Source organism: Ammospiza caudacuta, chromosome 5, assembly GCF_027887145.1.
Source record: "Ammospiza caudacuta isolate bAmmCau1 chromosome 5, bAmmCau1.pri, whole genome shotgun sequence".
Lineage (NCBI taxonomy): Eukaryota > Metazoa > Chordata > Aves > Passeriformes > Passerellidae > Ammospiza > Ammospiza caudacuta.
This window is the reverse complement of record NC_080597.1, coordinates 63,677,068-63,695,663: the sequence shown is the minus strand read 5'-3', so window position 1 is coordinate 63,695,663 and position 18,596 is coordinate 63,677,068. Positions and strand designations below refer to the sequence as shown.

The 18,596-nt window shown below is 42.5% G+C and overlaps 1 protein-coding gene across 1 annotated transcript; it reads right to left on the bottom strand.

The window, feature by feature from the left end:
• Positions 1 to 1,180: 1,180 nt before the first annotated feature.
• On the bottom strand, positions 1,181 to 15,253 carry SLC26A3 (solute carrier family 26 member 3). The gene is made up of 20 exons (XM_058805470.1): positions 15,123 to 15,253; positions 14,198 to 14,337; positions 13,982 to 14,092; positions 13,733 to 13,890; positions 12,824 to 12,988; positions 11,932 to 12,084; positions 11,121 to 11,203; positions 10,206 to 10,353; positions 9,962 to 10,075; positions 9,775 to 9,852; positions 9,268 to 9,363; positions 8,437 to 8,543; positions 8,138 to 8,207; positions 7,957 to 8,049; positions 6,396 to 6,491; positions 5,553 to 5,786; positions 3,795 to 3,849; positions 2,760 to 2,905; positions 1,922 to 1,987; positions 1,181 to 1,335 (listed from the first exon to the last, which is right to left on the bottom strand). The coding sequence occupies exons 1-20, from the start codon at positions 15,251 to 15,253 to the stop codon at positions 1,312 to 1,314; spliced, it is 2,268 nt and encodes a 755-aa protein (XP_058661453.1). The 3' UTR covers positions 1,181 to 1,311.
• Positions 15,254 to 18,596: the final 3,343 nt, after the last annotated feature.

Here is an 18,596-nt window from a genome sequence, read left to right as displayed (position 1 = left end):
AAGCTCACCTAATTCTTTCTACATTCAACATCTCTTCAATTTTAATACTGACTCCCAGCTTGGTTCTCATCAGATAACTCCAGATTAAAAAAAAAATTTAAAAAAAGATGAAAATATTTAACAGATTTTGTTTTTAACATCTGTATACTATGAAGATAAAAACTGTAGTGCAGAACACTTTCTCTTTCCCATCAGCCCTTGTTCAAGTCCAAATGCACATTTCTGGCCACCCAGCTTGACTGAAAGTCGAAACTAGGCTTTGAAAACTAAAAACTCTTGTGATTTCAGAGTGCTGTTTCTTTCAGACTCTGGGAATGGTTCCATTTTCCTCTAGGCTGAAGATTTTTCTACCTCTAGCACTTGCTATAAGAAATTAAAAGTTTTGTCACTGTGGGCATTGGGTGTTCTCCTCTGAAAGTTGTGATGTAGCTCATCTTCAATCCTTAGACTTGAAGCAGGGGTTAATTGTCAGCAGTTGTGCAGAGTATCAGAGTAGACTCTTTGAGCTGAAGCTGTTTGCCCATGTGTCCATAGATCCAGGCAGTTCAGCCTGCCCACCTGGAGCTCCACGCCCACAGCTCCCCAGCCAACTCCTGGGGCAGTGTCTGTCACAGCCTGGTCTCACTGCCTGAGCTACCCTGATGTGGCATGGACAAACGCACACACTGTCACTGAAACCATGGTGGGTCACTCTCTGTGTATGTACAATGGTTCACTACAGATGTATCCTCCCTTGTGCACTTTACACAAGCCCAATCCAAATCGATGAATCTTGTTTTGATCTGAAAATCCTGTGTCTTTCTTGAACAATCTTCGTAATTAGATACATTAGTCACTATGTACACTGTGATCATGCTTGTGGTAGTAAGCTAAGAGCAAGTTTAACTGAGTCTACTAAATATCTTACAAACCATCAAGAAAACTTTATTCAAGTTATATACATGATGAAGATAAAATATCAGTCCTAACTATTATTCTGTGGTATCCAAAACAAGATTTCAAATATTTATAGATTCTCAAGTAACTGTACAGGTTGTCTACAAACTGTGGTATGAAATAAGAAAATCTGTGTGATTTTAGCCTCTCTATATAAATATATATATATATATATATATATATGTATATATAAATACATTTATACATACAGAGACACATAAAGACTAACAAGCCCATTTCAAAGCCTGGAACATAACCATATGTAGTAAATCCTTCTTAAGGTATTTAAAAGCATCCTTCTGTCTTCATGCTCATCACACATTCATCTTCTCTGACATTGTGTTGCTGGAGGATATTATACTTAGGAAGTTACGTCTAAAATTTTGTTTCTGTTGGAATCTGTAGGGGAAAAAAAAAATTCCACATTCTGTAAAGAATAGCCATGGTAGGTGTCATCTGGTAAATGATGTGTAAGTATTTGATCCCCTAAAGCATTTGGGTGGGAAGACTGGGGTCTGACATTTCCTCCTCACAGGGTTGCCTGTGCTGGATACTGCCCTTGTCTGTGCTGAAAGGCTGCATGTGTCCCTTCCTTATCTCCGTCTCCAGACTCCCCTTCTGCCTGAGACATTTAGATAAACTGGACTAACATTGACTTCTCTGCCACAGGGCCATTCTACCAGTGACTTTATCATGGAGGAGCTGTGGTGGAAGGTGAGGATACCAGGTGAGGCAGGTGGTGAGGCAGCCTTTGCCTGCCTTCCCTCTGCCCCGTGCACACCGCAAGGCTCGAGAGCCGACCCCATCCCTCTTACCCGGTGAGGCTTTACCCTAAGCCAAATCCCATCAGTAAACTGTCTGGTGGCTTTCTGCCTGGGCTGACACAAGAGCTGAGGTATGAAGAAGCTTTTTTTATCTGACCTAGCCATTCCCATGAGCAGCTCTTTTGGGCTACACTGTCTACAGGGCCATAGCCAGAGCTTACCGTGCACTCCCGGTTGCGCAGTCCATTCCTGGGGAGGATCACATAGTCACTGCTTCTACCCTTCTCCTGCAATGAGCACCAGAAGTTGTTGGTTAGGAAATGGATTGCTTTTCTTTGTCTGATCATCATTTTTTCACGTTAAAGAAGGTCTTGATTTTTAAGTCTCTGGAACATGCCTGGGATGTTGACATGGAAGAAAGGAAGGTCTCACTTGTCAGGCTTTTATGACCTCCACCGCATCTCTGGGTCAGTGCGGAAGATCCGGACCAGCTTAGTTAAGTGGGAACTGTTTCCACATGAGCAGCAATTTGAGTCTGGTACATTTAAACACATTCATTGTATACAGGATCCTTTCTTGCTCTTGATTTAAGAACACTCCCAGAAAGGCCATTACCAAATCTGGTGGTACTAATTTGTCCACACTACTTTAGCACTCCTTTTGAAGACAGACAGGGCTGGAAAGCCTATGTGCAAGCAGCATAAAGTCTGCCTTTCAAGAGCCACTGCAGCAAATTGAGCAGTCTCTGCTGGGTGGGTGACCACAGAGGTGGATGGTGGATGGGCACTGTGCTCTTCCCAAAGAGGTGACTTGAAGTCCACAGCCAGGCCAGCCACCAGTGGGGATTATTCACTCCTTTCACAAATGGTTTTCCACACACCTGAACCAGGAGCCACTCTTGTTCTTCAGTTTGATTGGAGACCAGCTGAGATTTAGTGACTATGTTTTTGAAAATAGAGATTGGTAGCACACACTGCTATAGCTGTGCAAGGCACTGCAGGGAGCCTGGCAATACTGGAAAGGCACTAAAGTAAGGAAAGATGAAGACTGTAGTGTTACCTCAGCAAGCTTTAATTTGGGGGAGTTGGCTATGTCCTTCTTCAGCAAAATGTGTAAAACTGCATCATGAATGGTGAGGAAAAACATGGATGGTTTAATCTCTTCATCAAAAAATGCACTTCTCTCCAGTTTGTCCAGGAGGCCCTCTGTGAGTGAACAAAATCAAAGACAAGTGACCTGCAGGCCTTAAAAAGGAAGAAATTGTGTATCCTGAGCATGCCCACTGACTGAACACGGGAGCTGCTGGCATAATGCACTATTTTATTTACTAGAGCAGATGGCTTTATGGATATCAAGAGGATGGAACATAAATGCCTATCAGTAGTTCCCTGCTCTATGCCAGACAGGAAGGAATTTGAGCCCCTTTTCTTATTTAATGCCTAGCCCAGGGTGCATGATGGAGGGTCCTGCAACCCAGAGCTGTACAACACAGCAGTGGCCATAGGTAAAAGGAGCCATCACACATGGCCCCAGCCTTTTGGGGGCAGCATGGGAGGGTCAATTTCCCATTTGGTGGGACCTGTTTGCTATCTGTGATGGTGTTCACGGGGGTTTTTGGATGAGGGAAGAGATGAAGGTCTGACTCCATGTTTCAGAAGGCTTGATGTATTATTTTATGATATATATTACATTAAAACCATACTAAAAGAATAGAAGAAAAGATTTCATCAGAAGACTAGCTAAGAAAAGAATAGGCAAGAATGATCACAAAGGCTTGTGGCTCAGCTCTCTGTCAGAGCCAGTTGGGCTGTGACTGGCCATTAATTAGAAACAACCAACATTGGCCAATCACAGATGCACCTGTTGCATTCCACAGCAGCAGATGATCAATGTTTACATTTTGTTCCTGAGGCCTCTCAGCTTCTCAGGAGGAAAAATCCTAAAGACAGGATTTTTCATAAAAGATGTCTGTGACAGTTATCCAAGACTGGAAGGTAAAGCTGGGTGATCCTCCACAGCCATACTCAGAGGTCAGCAGGGGACGCAGGGGGATGAGGCATCTGTGGTGATGCCAAAGCAAAGGCCAGTACTCACCGTATGCCCCAGCAATGTAAATGTCAATGTCGAGCCGGACAAACTCTTTCAAAGTCTGTTAAACCAGAAGGAGGCACCATTTAGATTCTGCTGGGCTTGCTGATTGCCACTGTAGTGATTAGCCACAGCAAACATACCAACCACTCTATGATATTTAAGTTCTATGATGGTAAGTGGATCTAGACTCAAACTCTGTTGCACACAGAGGCAGGACAATCTCTTCACATGGCTGCAGACAGGGGTGCCCAAGCCTTTTGAAAAGAGGCAGTATTGAAAAGGTTTAGCTCACAGAGAAGCAGGTGATCTTTCATAAGTTGTATGGCTTTGTTGTATCTACATGATGCATGATGAAACTAAAAAAAAAATACTTCACAATCTTCTGGGGGAGATTTTTGTAACTGGGAACTTGAGCAGAACTAGAATTCCCACTGTCATGGTGGGTTTTAGTTCCTATGGAAATACACACCCTCTGTGTCTCCAGACTGTTAACTGCAGCTGCTGCTGTTGAAAATGTTGTGCCTTTTGCCTTGTTCAAAGTCATCTGGGCAAGCAAAAGCAGGAGTTGAAATGGGACTCCAATGTTCCAACTCCAGCTGGATGTTTAAAACTACATTTCACATCTACATTTCTGCAAAGCTTCCCAAAATCTTACCAGGTGAAGAAAGGGTACCACACCCAACAATTTAATTCCAAGACAATTTATATTGACTATTTAAACTATTTCCTAAACATTTTCTATAGAAAATGCACATTCAAATTTACACAAACTCAAGGTTTGCCACTGGCCATCCAGTCCATGTAGCAATGCCTTTAAGAAGCAGACTACAAACACAGAATAGAATCATAGAATGGTTTTGGTTGGAAGGGACTTAAAGATCACCTTTTTCCAAACCCCTGCCCTGGACAAGGACACTTTACACTGGAGCAGGTTGCTCAGAGCATCATCCAACTTGCCATTGAACAGTTTCAGGGATGGAGCATCCACAGCTTCTCTGGGCAACCTGTTCCAGTATTTCACGATCCTCACAGTAAAAGATTTCTTCTAATCTGGACCTGCCCTCTTTCATTTCAAAGCCATTGTCTCTTGTTTTATCACTATATACCCCTGTAAGAAGTCCCTCTCCATGTTTTTTCATAGGCTCCCTTTAAGTATGGAAAGGCCATACTCAATAGTACAGCCTTCATAGCCTTCTCCTCTCTAGGCTGAACAACTCCAGCTCTCTCAGCCTTTCCTCACAGGAGAGATGCTCCAGCCCTCTGGTCCTTCCCATGGCTCTCATCAGGACCTGGTCTAAGATGTCCATGTCTTTCCTGTGTTGGTGACCCCACAGTTGGTCACCTACCTCAGGTGAGGTCTCATGGGAGTGGAGTAGAATCTCTCATGAGAATGGGAAGAATCACCTGCTGGTCACACTTCTTTTTAAGCAGCCCAGGATATGATTTGCTTTCTGGCCTGTGAGCGCACATTGCTGGGTCATGTCCAACTTTTCAGCCACCAGAATCCCCATCTCCTCCTCTGAAGAACTGTTCTCAATCCATTGATTCCCCAGTCTGTGTTGATAGGGGGGATTGCCCTGATCCACCTGCAGCACCTTGCACTTTGTTGAACTTGGCCTTGTTGAACTTCATGAGGTTCAGGTGGGCCCACTCCTGTCCCTCTGGGCACCATCCTTTTGCTCATGTGTATCCCTCAAGTGTAACTGCATTTGTAAGAGTTTCTCTCATAGGATCACTGTTTGTCTCATGAATTGTGATTACCTTTCGGAGGACTGTCATGGCAGAAAAATCCAGGAAGGACACTGATGAGAAATCCAGAATGATGCTGTGGATGTTGACCTGGGGCACACTGATGCCAGGGGGGAGGTCGGTGCTCCAGTTGATCTGAATGGGCAAGTCTGTCATGGTGGTGGGCTGGTCCAGCTCCTCTATCTTGTTGTTGTCCAACTCTTCCTCTGACTCATATGTAGGGTTAGCCATGCAAACCAAGCCCTTCTGTGTTGACATAGAAAAATGTCCTAATTAGTTCTCCTCTTTAATACCCAGCCAGGGTAGTGGTACTTCTCACACAAGGGCAAGAGTGATGGCAATGCACAACTGGTCTTCCCATGAGACAGAGCAGGGACCACCTGAAAAGTTCTGTCTCTCCCTTGTCTGGAGAAACACGGAAATTATTTAATCATCATCATAATCACTTAATGATGGCTTTTTATTGTTTCCTGAAGCCAGTTGCCAGACATATTTTTAATTCAGTAATTTTTGAACAAGTCACCAAAAGGCATGCAGGATTTGAGGTGGGAGAAAACCAGCTTTATCCTACCATTAATGCAGAAAGACATTCACTTCTGTGGGATCTGATTTGTTATTTCTTGCCAAACAAAGCTCTATGGACGCACACAAGCTCTGCCCATGGTAAATCTGTAGGTCTCTAACTGTGAGAGCCATTTAAAATCTTGGTTTTTAAATGTGTTTATGTCATGAAGTGGCAGCTTGGGGAGTGGTATATATAATTAAGAAGAGAGGCTATGAGGCCCTTCTCTGCCATGTAAAACAGGGAGCTGGTTGGTTAACTCCCCCCTCACCCCAGGGGTTTGCCTGACATACCAGTGTCACTTGCAGCTCTCCCTTCTTCAGCATCTTCCTGATCTTCCTCAGAGCTTTATTGCGTTTCCTCAGGACTCTCATGGGGTTGAAGCCAACCTGCAAAAACAGCACTTTGAATAATTAAACAAAAAAATCCTCAGTGACAGCAGGGAAAGGACAAAGCATCCCACAAGGTTTTTGTTACAGTCATGATGACCATAGATTGAACTTGATGTTGTCTGCCACTTTTCACAAACTCAAGCAAAGGCTTATTCCAGTTTGGAAGGATGTCTGTGGGAATGGCTGCAAATGAGGCAGGGCTATCTGTTCTGCTTTAGGACACCAGCATGGACAGCATTACAGCAGTGACAGTGCTGTGCATCTCCAGTGACAGGTCAGCACCTCCAGCAGGCTGGCACAGTGCTGGCATCTCCTACTCATCTGCATTATGGGGTGGTCACCCAGGTGGCCAAGATCTGAGAGCTCATGGTTTGTATCTGCTTTGTGCCTCTTGACTGCAGCGTGGGTCAGTCACCCACTCTTTTTCCTGAAGAAGAAAGCCAGATTTTATCATGTTGCCTGCATATGTCTCTTGAAACTCTGAGCTGGTATTAATAAAATTAGATGGCAGGTAAATTAGGCTAATAATCAAATTTGGCTAAAATACTAAATTCCTGCAAGTCTTCTGCCTCATCCATCTAGTGTGTAGAGGAGAAAGGTGTTAGAAGTATCTGAATTTCTAGAGAAGGAGTGGTGTGAACATCTGCACTCACAGAAAAAAAGCTTCAGGCTCTTCTGAGGTGAAAGCCAAGCACATGGAGAACCAAATGTGTCAGATTCCCTCATTCCTCTGCCAGTGTCAGTTCCTCATGTGAAGAACAAACTGCTCATTACGAGTGCTCAGGGAGTCACTGCCTATCACCTCCCCACTAAGAGCAGCAGGAGGGAGAGGTTATGGTGCAAGTTGTGTTTGGGCTGGGGATGGTGAGCCTCATTCACACAGGGGGGGCTCAGGGGTCCTGGATCTCTGTGCTGGCTATGGAAACACTGGCTGCATTCAGCAGTTTGTTATGAAAGATGTTAAGACCTCTTTGAGAGGATGATTCCATTTGGCATTCTTCTGACTGTTGTGGTTATGTTCTTGGGCCAAGACAAGTAAACTAGAATTTATTGTGTGTAAATAGTACAAGAACAAATAAAATAAAATAAAATAAAATAAAATAAAATAAAATAAAATAAAATAAAATAAAATAAAATAAAATAAAATAAAATAAAATAAAATAAAATAAAATAAAATAAAATAAAATAATTTTTCCTTTTTATTATCTATGTTTACATTCCTTTGTTCTTGAAATATGTATTTTTATGGTATATGTATGGTATAGACATTGCTATGGTGTAAGTACAGCATGAGTCAGGCAGTTATGTTACATATACATGTTATATTAGAGTAGTGGGAACAGTATAAAGAAAATTCACCCTTGAACTGTGGAATGACTGCATATGTAGTAATTATTGGGAAACTCTATCCACCATAATGTGTCACACAATTCATATGTTCAGAACAGACCCAGACACTTACAGCAGTGATGAGTTTCTCTCTGAAGAATTCAATATTAGCAAAGAAAATTGGAGAGGAGCATCTGAAAATCTTCACTCCCTCTGGCTCATAGATCTGTAAAATGAAGCAAAAGTGCCAGTGGCAATGTTTGCTATAGAAGCACAAGTGCAGCAGGTGGTAAAAGAAATGAGACATTTCTTACATCAGTGTAATCCTTCCTGTTTCTGTAGATGTTGCTTCTCCCAACATTGGCCAAAACAGTGCAGCTTGGACTGTGAACAAACACACACACAGTTATTTGTGTCCCACATGGGAACAGGATCAAATGAAACCATCTCCGCTGGGGTGGCACACTGAGGCAAACCCCACATCCAAAGGTTTACACCTGTAAATTATTTTTCCATGCACAGTAGCTGGACAGACCAAGGCACAGACAGGGCTGTTGCCCTTCTCTGTACAGACGGAGGCCCTGGGATACCATTGCACTGAACAAATACTCACATCTGGGAGCGGATCACCACAGTCAGCAGCTGGAATGCCACAGCTGCTGCTAGTCCAATGTCCAGGCCAAGAAAGATGGCAGATAAGAAAGTCACCACCCATATAACCTGTAAGGACACAGTGGATGGCAACATTAAAAACATGTCAAGAACCTGATGAAAATCCAGCAGAAAGGCAAGATTAGAAGTAAATCAGAAATCTGTAAAGTTGAGAGTTTTAAGTGCGCAAATACAGGTGCTGTGAGTGTACACGACGATAAATTACTAGATAATGCTGAATAACTTTTAGCCACAGAGCTCAAAGCATTTTCATGGGGCAAATAACTATTTGATGGCTGTAAAAACTGAGGCCTGGAACTATTTGTGAGCCTTAAATTTTGTGAGAGGTAACAAGTCCTGCTCTCTAGCCACAAGCTTTACCATTTCAAGTAGACCCTTCAAGTCCCAGTTTTCATTTGTTTGTTGCTGTGATCTTCCATATGACACATTGTGTGATTGTGAGAAATGTCCCTAATGCTTAGTCAATGCAGTAGATATTTGGATATTTTCTGTCATTTAGACATTTTCTGTAAATGTCTTCTCTATTTGACTTAATAAAATGCAGTATTTTAATAGATTTTGATGAAATGGATGAAAATTAAGTTAAGAGTGAGAATTGACTCCAAATAAATGGGACAAAATGGAAAACATTAACAAGGGATATTCCAGTAAAAAAGGCATGCAAATATCATACTTACTGTTTAGTGAAGTAAAACTGGGATAAAAAAAAGAAACATTTGTATGATAGATTACTTTTTCAGAGCGTTTAACTTCTGATGCTTGAGAAACTCACACAGTCATACTTGTCCTTTCTCCAGAGGATGCCTATTTCCTTGAACTGCATGAGCATTCCTTTCAAATTGCCAAGAGCCAAAGATGCAAGGACTGACTGTTAAAAAGACCAAAAGACATGTTCCTTGTTTTAGTAAGCAAAGGAAATGTAAAACATTAGGAATTAAAAGATCATACAAATAGGGCCAAGGAACAGCTGAAAGGCCAGGGAGCTGCTCCCAGTGCACACTGCTGTTGGAACATCCAACACTGCACTATGGTGCAGTGCAGGTGTCTGACTGAGACTGTAAATCTCACTTATTTTCGGCACCTGAAAGTTGGTTTTTGGTGTTTGGGTACTTATGTCCCCTTTGAAGGACCAGATGTAGGGATTCTTTCTGGCATAACGTGGGAAGAAGAACCAAGCTATTCAAACCTTTTTGGCTCCCACTGAACACTCTCAGTGTGCTCAGAGAGCAGCCCTGTCTTTGGGAAGCAGGAGGAAGCAATAGATGAAACCAGGGAATACCTTCTGTAATGGTGCCAGGAGAAACCCAATGGCCAAGATCACAACCAAAACAATGACAGATGAGATAATGCCAGCAATCTGCATGAGAGAACAATTCCACAATGAGTAAGTGCCCACAGGCATGACGGCTAGCTAGGAAAAAAGGAGCTATCTTTCATTAAATGTCATCATGATTTCTCTTCTGTACCTGTGTTTTGCCTCCTGTGCTCTCCTGCACACCTGATCTTGACAGAGCAGTGCTGGAGGCAAATCCCTTGAATGATCCACCAACTATATTACCCAGCCCAAAAGCAATTAGCTCCTGAAATAAAAATAAAAGAGATTGTTCTTAAGAGCTGGTTTGTGACAGCTATTCACAAGGCAAAGCTTTCCTAAAATGACTTATTTCTCATTGATGAATGCAGTATATTGATCTCTGTGTTATTGCCTACCTGGTTGCCATCTATTGGGTAGTCATGCTTGATGGAATACACTTTAGCCACAGAGAAGGCTACTGCAAACCCAACGATCGCAATGGAAATGCCATCTCCAATACAGTTCTGGAGGATGCCTGCATCAGGTGCAACAGGTGCATGAAACCTGAAAAACAAAATCTCAAATCATTAAGGAGATGCCTAAGGGTCTTTTGCAGATCCTAGGGAGAATTCCCTTCTGAACTTCTTTTTCTCCCTCCTTTTTTTCCAGTGAACTGAAATCTGAAGAAAGGAGGCTCATGAGCAGAAATAGCTGTTGCTCTGCAAGCTTCACCTAGTAACACCCCTGGGGCTGCAGAGACCACCCCAGACTCACTCTGCTGTCCCAGTAAATGCTTTTCTCCCTCTTTTTAAATTGACATGTGCCACCTGATATTCTATATGTGGAGAAATAATCTTTATGTGGATATAGCTCTGGATGGGCAGATGTTGAGGCCTCTGGAGGATAATGGTGCTGAAGAGATGCTGATGGCTGGTCATGGGGCCAGGGAGGAGAATTGTGCAGTGTCCTGGCAGCTTCCCAGGGCTGGTGGTGGCTGCTGAACTGTGCATGTGCTGTGAGGGAAACGGAGGAGTTCAGGAGTGAGTAGTTCAATTAAAAGGACAAACATCAACCTCCTGCTCACCAGCTATCTCAGAAATTGAAGTACACAATTATTTCATGTCTCAGTGTTCTCCTTGATAAGTAGGAGATGTGCTCTAAGTGTAACTTTTGTGTACTGAAAGTGTATCATATCATTGAGAGAAAAATGTTTATTTACCTACAGAAGAAGATGAAGCAGATAATTTTAATCAGAGACACAGCTGAACTCGTTCGACGCTGCCGAACTAAAGAGAACGTCTTGCTCCGCTGGTGAATTGTAAGTCACTTACCCTTCCTCTAGTTTTCCAACAACAGCTACATCAAATTTTTCTTCCAAGTTGACAAAATGGGAAATCAGTGCTGCTAAGATTGTCTGAAAGATAATAAACCACATCTCCATTAGGCACATTAAAGCAAGAGTGTGAAGAATCTCTTACACACTGTCCAGCCTCATCACTAGTACCAGAATTGTGCCCCAAGTTTTCACATCCCTTTGCTGTTCAGATGTCATTCCTGAATGACCTAACAGGTATGGGTTTACATTCACAAATCACACAGATTGTAACAGAATATCTTACTAACAACAGAGATCATCCCACCCAGTAAACCAGGTATATTCTAACAAGGTGCTGTAATGACCCTGGGGGAAAACAAGTGCTGCTTGAGTCTTTACATCCTCCAGGATTTTAGGGGCTTGCTGCCCCTGTGAAGCTTCTTCCACCCTCTGCTGCTCAGAGTGGGCAAAACCTTCTGCTGCTGGAGGGCAAAATAATTTTGTGTGGGGCCACAGATATCCAGGATTTCAGTGGCTGCTTGCAGGTGTGGTGCAGAGGGGCCTCAGCTTTGAGACTGCAGCTGGCTGCTGTCAGAGCCTATATTGTCCAAGGAAAAAATTCATAGTTTATAACACCACAGATATGTCAGTTAAGAACACCTATGTGGAAGTAAAGCATCTCACAATAGCTCCTGAATGCTGTAAATTTTTCTTTATAGGTAAAATGATAATGCATAATTTAGTGGATAAAAGGAGAAGAAATAGTTAAAACTCTGCTTCCTGTGTCATAACATGGAGCAATTGCAAAATCAAAGGAAGTGACTCACCACAAGGAGTTCAATGGGGATGGGAGCCGGTAACTTTTCCTTGTATCGATCGTTCATTTCTTTCACCACAAACACGATAAGCAAGACAATCAGTGATGTGACAAGGTCAGCAACGTTTGCTTCTGTGATCTGGCTGAAAACGCTCTCCAGAGTCTGCAGAATCAGGAAGAGACACGTGGTGCTTCAGAAACAGTTGTGCCCTGGCACAATATCACTATCCCTTCCGGAATAGCCTGTATCTGAGCAGCTCTAAGGACTGTGCTGTTCGGGATTTATTCCCTGTGGGATGAGGTGGACTGCAAACCCCCTGAATGTATGTGCACCTGCCAAATGATAGAAGCATCTGCAAAAGACCTTTTCCACAAACTTGTGACCCTCTCCTCCAGATTTGACCCCGAGGGAAGGTTGGAACAACAGGCAAGTTTGTGATAGGAAATGTGAGCAATGGCATTGCTGGGCGGGTGCCTTTCTCCACTCCTTCCCTCCTGTTCTTCTTGCCCCTCCTTTCTCATCCAACAGCCCTCACAGAGTCATATGCAAATTAAATATGTATAATATCAGTCCAGTAAAAATGAATAATTAAATCCTTAAGGCAGAGTTGAATGCTTATTTGAAATATGCCAACACAATATAGTATTATTGTATTATCTAATACAATATAATTATCTAATAATTATATATTATCTAATTATCTCAATAGGGTGTAACTTGGTGGTTGGTAATAAATTTAAAGATTGGATAAATACTAATAACATTTTCTCTTTTTTTTCTTGTTTTTCCTCCTGCTTTGCATTTTTTTGCTGAGTTATTATTACTGCCTTGTGATACACAGTCAGAAATACATCCCAGGTACATCAATAGCATTAGCAAATAATGAACACCTAGCACTTACATAGATGATGCCAAATGGTACATTAAATCCAGGGACAGATAGCTGAAACATGAATTTCAGTTGAGATACCAAAACATGGATAGCTGCAGCAGTTGTGAATCCACTGATTAATGATTGTGATAGATAAATAACGATGAATCCAAACTGGAAAATTCCCAGAAGCAACTGAAATACAAAATGAGCATATGTTAGTGGGATTCATTTGTGTTTTAAAGCAATCTTTGAAAGAAAGACAACCATATTTAATGAAAGCAAAGATTTTCACCTCATCCCATCCATCCAGAGATTAAGGAATGTACCATCACCAGACTTGCTGACATATAGCAACAGAGAGCAAAATACTAGTATGAATAACTGCTGCAGCAGTTAAAACCCATTCTTTTTATTTTACAGCTAAAATATACATCCTTACTTCTAGGGTTTTCAGTTCCTATATTTTCACATGGTACAAGGGTTTCATGAAGCAGCAAATATATTAGTATGTTAGGAGGGAGGAACTGTAGGAATCCTTTATCAGGGAGTAAGGATAAGTGGGTTTTTTTAAAAAACAAATCCAAATATTTTGCTATTGCAAGGCAGAGTTTGTACTACCATTGGTGCATCTGCATCGTTCACATTACTTTCACAGCTATTTTTTTCCTATCCAGCAGATTGTTTTTTGCTGTAGGTGTAGGTTGCAGCTGTGTAGGCTGTGGGCTCAGGCCTGTGCAAAACCAAGGGTTTCACAGCACATGAGTGAGTGCCTGGTCACTGGAGGGAAGAGATGTCTCCTAATCAGTGAGCCAGGGTCACTACATGTTAAGTGGAAGAGGATTACTTTGGTGACTACAACAGTAGAAACCAGAGAGGAAGGTCAGGCCACCCTCCATCTATTCACACAGGTGTGCACACACACATGCATTTACCAACCTGAATAACCCCAGAAAGGAAGGTTACAGATGCAGCCACCATCACCCTCTCATCATTTATTGCTGAGGTATTGGTGGAATTGGCATTTCCAGTGCTGTCATCAGGGACCAGCCTGGTGACGACTCCTCCCACCATGAGGCTCAGGACAGGGAAGGGACCTGAGCAGCACAAGGCACTTGTTAAAAGATCTGAAGAGGCAGTATGTAGCTCCTCATCAGTGAGGAGGGTAGGTGGTGTGCCTGAACTTACCCACTGAGATATGTCTCGATGTGCCAAAGATAAAATAGACCAGGACAGGGAAGAATGCTGCATAGAGTCCATAACTGGGGGGGACATTCACCAGCAAAGCAAAGGCCAGACCTGCAGAGACAGAGGCCCAGGGAAGGTGATGTGTGTGCTGCAGGCTGAAGCCAGCAGTGCCTTGGCTTAGCAGGCTGTGTCAGGACACACATTTCCCCAGGGTACCTTGCAGCACAGCCACCAGCCCCGTGTTGATGCCAGAGATGATGTCATTCAGGATCCACTCTCTGAAGCGGTACGCTGGCAGCCACGAAACGACTGGAAACAAACGCAAAGCAATTTTTTTGGCCCTTTGTGTGGAGCAGCTGCAAAGGCACAAGGGAACAAAATTTTGTCAGTGAACAGCTTGGCTGAATTGCAGCCTGTTTCAGAGAGGTGAGGAAAGGGGAAGGATTCAGGTTCTGGATGCCAGAAGTCAAAATCTCACCCAGACACAGCCCTGATCAACCTACACTGCCTTCTGTGCTTCGAGGTAAATCCAGTGGCCTTCAGAGGTCCTTTCCAAACCAAATTCTCATAGAACCCTAGGTTGGAAAGGAACCTCTGTGGCCATCTAGTCCAACCCCCCACTCCAATAAGCAGGCATGCCACCCACTGGGTCAGGTTTCTCAGAGCCCTGTCCAATCTAACCTTGAACATTTCCAGGGAGAGGGGATCCACCATGTTTCTGGGCAACCTGTGCCAGTACCTCACCACCCTCATCATAAAAAAATTATTCTTGATATCCAGTCCAAATATACCTTCTTTCAGTTTAAAATCATCATCCCTTGTCCTGCTGCAACAGGCCATGGTAAAAAGCCTGAGTATGTCTTTCTTGTAGGACCTTTAAGTACTGAAAGGGTGCACTAAGGGCTTCCTAGAGTCTGTGCTGCCAAGGGCCCAGAAAAAGAGAAGCTACCTTAGATACAGGTGTAGGAAGATTTCTAAGGGTAGCAGCAGTCAAAATCCAATAGAAAAATCTAACATTGAATTTAATTAATGAATTTTCACTTGCTATGTTGGTGATGGACACTGTCAAGATGGAGTTCATGCTGTCCAAGAGCAGTCAGGACTGCTCTTAGATCTAATTTAAAAAAAAAAATCTCCTTACCTAAAATAGAGTTTCAGGTGATCCCAAAAGGTTTTATGGTATCTGTGCAATTTCTCATGCTCTTCATTGAATGCATTCTCCGAGTATACAGGTCTGGCTATAACATAATGGTTACCCACAGGTTCAACCATTTCTCCTGAAATGTCAGGATAGGATAATTACTTGTGTGTGCTCCTCTCTGCTCCAGGTGCTTAAAAACCTGAAATGAAGAACAGGCTTAGCTCCTTATGTACTGTGGGACAGGTATCCATAGCATAGCTGAGTGAGCTCCAAACTGAGCGTTACCACCTTTGAAGATCAAAAGAGGGATGGTTGAGACACCCGCTGCACTTTGCCAAGGTGATCTCCTGCCCTGCTCCTCCTCCCACTGCAGAGCAGTGTTTCACTGGAGCATGAAGTATTTCTTTCTAAAGATGCAGCCAAAAAGTGGACAAGATGGTTTCTGAGTTAATTTATCTCTCACTCAGCCGTGTACAATCAAAAACTTCCTCCCTCAAAGGAAATTAATTTCCTAAAGAACAAACAAGCAGATCCCAAGCAGTTTCTCTTTGTGGCACTGCTGGGAGGGCTGGGAGCTCACTATAACCCACACATGAGGGGAAAGGCAGAGCCCAGGCAGGGCTCAGCCTGGATTGAATTCAGAGACAAGGCTGAAGGTATTGGGCTGGATTTTTGTGACAAGGAGATCAGGCTCAGGAGTAAAAAAGCATATTGCTGCTTGTTATTTGTAAGATTTATTTCCACAAATTGTCTGGACTGCTTCTCCTCTGCTTCATGTTCACAAACAGTTGTTGCAATGTCTCACCTGTATGCTGTTTTCTGCCTTGTCCCACCCCACATTTGCATGTTTGTGCTGAAGAGAAACTGTCCTGGGTCACTCCAGAAATGACCCTTGGAGCCCACATTACACATGAGAATGAATCTGCTCATCACTCACTTCAGTCAATATCCCTGGGTATTTTGCAGCAATTACTTGATGCCATCACTGTGCTGCTCACTGTGCTGTTATGTTTCTTATTATGCCACACATTCTTCCCACATTAAATTCACCTTAAACCTGTACTGTTTAAAAATATTTCTCTCAGTTGAAGCCACCATTAAATGTTTAATATAGTACTAGTCCCAGACAGAAGTTGTGGAACTTACTCTTTGCAGCAACAGTTGGACTTGATGATCATTTTAAGATCCTTCCAACTGGAACTAATCTGTTTGATCCTGCTCTATTTTGTTTTGTGTCAGAAATTAAGATGTGCTGTAGGAAGCAGTAGTCTTTCAGGACACTGATAATAGAGGTTTTTCACTTATTTTCTCTCCCTTAATGAAAATGCTCTATCTAAGCTCATTCACAACATCAATCCAAAGCCAGTTAAAATAATACTCTGATCTATAATTTTACACTGCTGTCCCTCCCTCTGTTGGGATCAGAGCTCCAAAACTGAGGCTGATAAAATTTCAATGAAAAAATTAGTTAGTTCAATTTATTCCCTGATAAATCGTAGTTACTGAGATTTGCAAGAAGTTGTTTTATCTATTAAAGGTTTTTAAATTGATCTAGTCTGTGTGTCTGCCTTTTAGACTTCATGTCACAAAGAGGGATATTGCTGAAAGTCCTGTGGAATAGTTTTGTCCATTACATTGTAGGGTACAAGATGTACTATTTGTACCCTTTGAAAAGTTCCTAAGCCATAAAAATGAAAGAAGTGTATGGGTGACTCTTTCATTTCAGATTTTCCTCAGTGCTGCAGCTGCTGAAGCTTTTGAGAGTACTTCAGTTGTCCCTGCTGCCCCTTGCCCAGGGAGGCAAAGGGGCAAATTTCTTCAGGCCAAATTTACTGCCCCAGTCTCAGGGAGCATACAATATCTTCTGTACAACTCTCTAAACATCCTTTGGTTTATTAGTGCTGGTCTTATTGAAGGTGTAAGTGTCTTGCATGTGTTTTTTACCTCCTGAATGCCCCCAGTTTACAGACTGCCTTGGGGGCTGATGGCTTAGGGCTGCAGGGGAGGCCAGGAGCCTTGCCAGGCTGAAGTCTGCATTAAACACCACAGTGCTGTGCTTCAGTGAGGTTTAACCAAGCCAGCCCAAGCACCTGCAGGACAGTGGAAGGTGCCTTCAGCCTGCTCCCTGGCAGGTAAGCAGGACCACAGGGAGCTACCTTGCTGCAGATGGATGACCATTGCTGCTGGGCAAGCTTCTCCTGTCTCATTCCCTCTGCCAAGGCTGGCAGATACCACAAGTGCAGCCAGTATTGCCTTCCTCTTGCTCACTCTCATTTCCTTCCCATATATCTTTAAAAAGATGGGATGCCTCAGTATGGGGAGGGTTTTTATCAGTTAGACATTACTTATTTTAGCTGTTTTAAAGAAAAGGAGGATATTGTGAAAAGTACCAGCTCCTTCACAAATTCCTTAAAAGAGAAATCTGTACTCCAGTAACCCACACTGCTTTCCAGAGTGCCTTGGGCTCCTTGGGGGACAAGACCAATTTTTCTGATGACTCCTGTAATGCGTCAGCATGGACCAAGCTCACACTGCTCAGCTATTGAGTGGTTACAATTATCAGTCACTATTGACCTAGACTAGATCTGAAACAGAACTCCAGAGACAACATTCTGGTTCAGTTTTAATCCATATAGCCTCTGGTCCTGTTCTCATGGTCAGCAACTAACAACACTGGCATTTCTCACACGTAAAAATCTCCAAATCCACTGCTAATCCCTCAGCTCTGTGAAATCTTGGAAATGTATATTTTCATATGTGCCATTTTGTTGAGAGGATTAACAAAAGGATATTTTTTTCTTTACTGATTTATCCTAAATATTGACTAAGAAGAACATAAAAATATGTAATTTTAATTGAATAATTAAATATTAACATAGTCCATCTCACTTTTAAATCTATGTATATCACACACAAATTGAACTTCTCTGCAATATAAACAATTGAAAAATACAAGAAAATTCCACAAAGGAAACTTTAACATTTTACAAAAAATAAAATACATGACTAGAAGCATTTCATTTATAAGCATCACTTCACATATCCCATACCTAAAATGACAATTTTAAACTGTACCTGTTATATCTTCCAGGAAGCTCTTCAGAAGAAATGACACCAAGATTTTTTGGATTAAGATGCCCCTGAAATTTTCATAGGCAGTGCAGGTATCTTATGCTCTTCTTCACTTCAGAACCTCCCTAAATACTGCCAGCACTTTAATAACTAACTTCAGTTAACTTTTACAAGAAAGGAAGATTTAACTGTGGCCTTGACCATTGAGCCTATCTTCAGGAGGGTGATAAGGAGTAATTTCTTAAAGTTCTCTGGGATATTTCTTATCTTTGTTTAGTGAACTGTTTCTGATTGGTCTGCAGAGATCATATGGGAAAATAGGGGTGAATAAGAAGGACTGTCTGTTGCAATCCTGTGTTGTTGCTGAGCTGAAGAGGGAAGTGTGGACAGAGCTCAGTTATG

Excerpts from the sequence above, each read along its gene's own strand:
- SLC26A3 (XM_058805470.1), bottom strand. The coding sequence starts at position 15,253 with ATGGTTGAACCTGTGGGTAACCATTATGTTATAGCCAGACCTGTATAC. Across the intron at positions 8,208-8,436 it reads GTGGTGATCCGCTCCCAGAT|TCCAAGCTGCACTGTTTTGG; the intron begins GTGAGTATTTGT and ends GTTTGTTCACAG. Across the intron at positions 8,050-8,137 it reads ACAGGAAGGATTACACTGAT|ATCTATGAGCCAGAGGGAGT; the intron begins GTAAGAAATGTC and ends TTCATTTTACAG.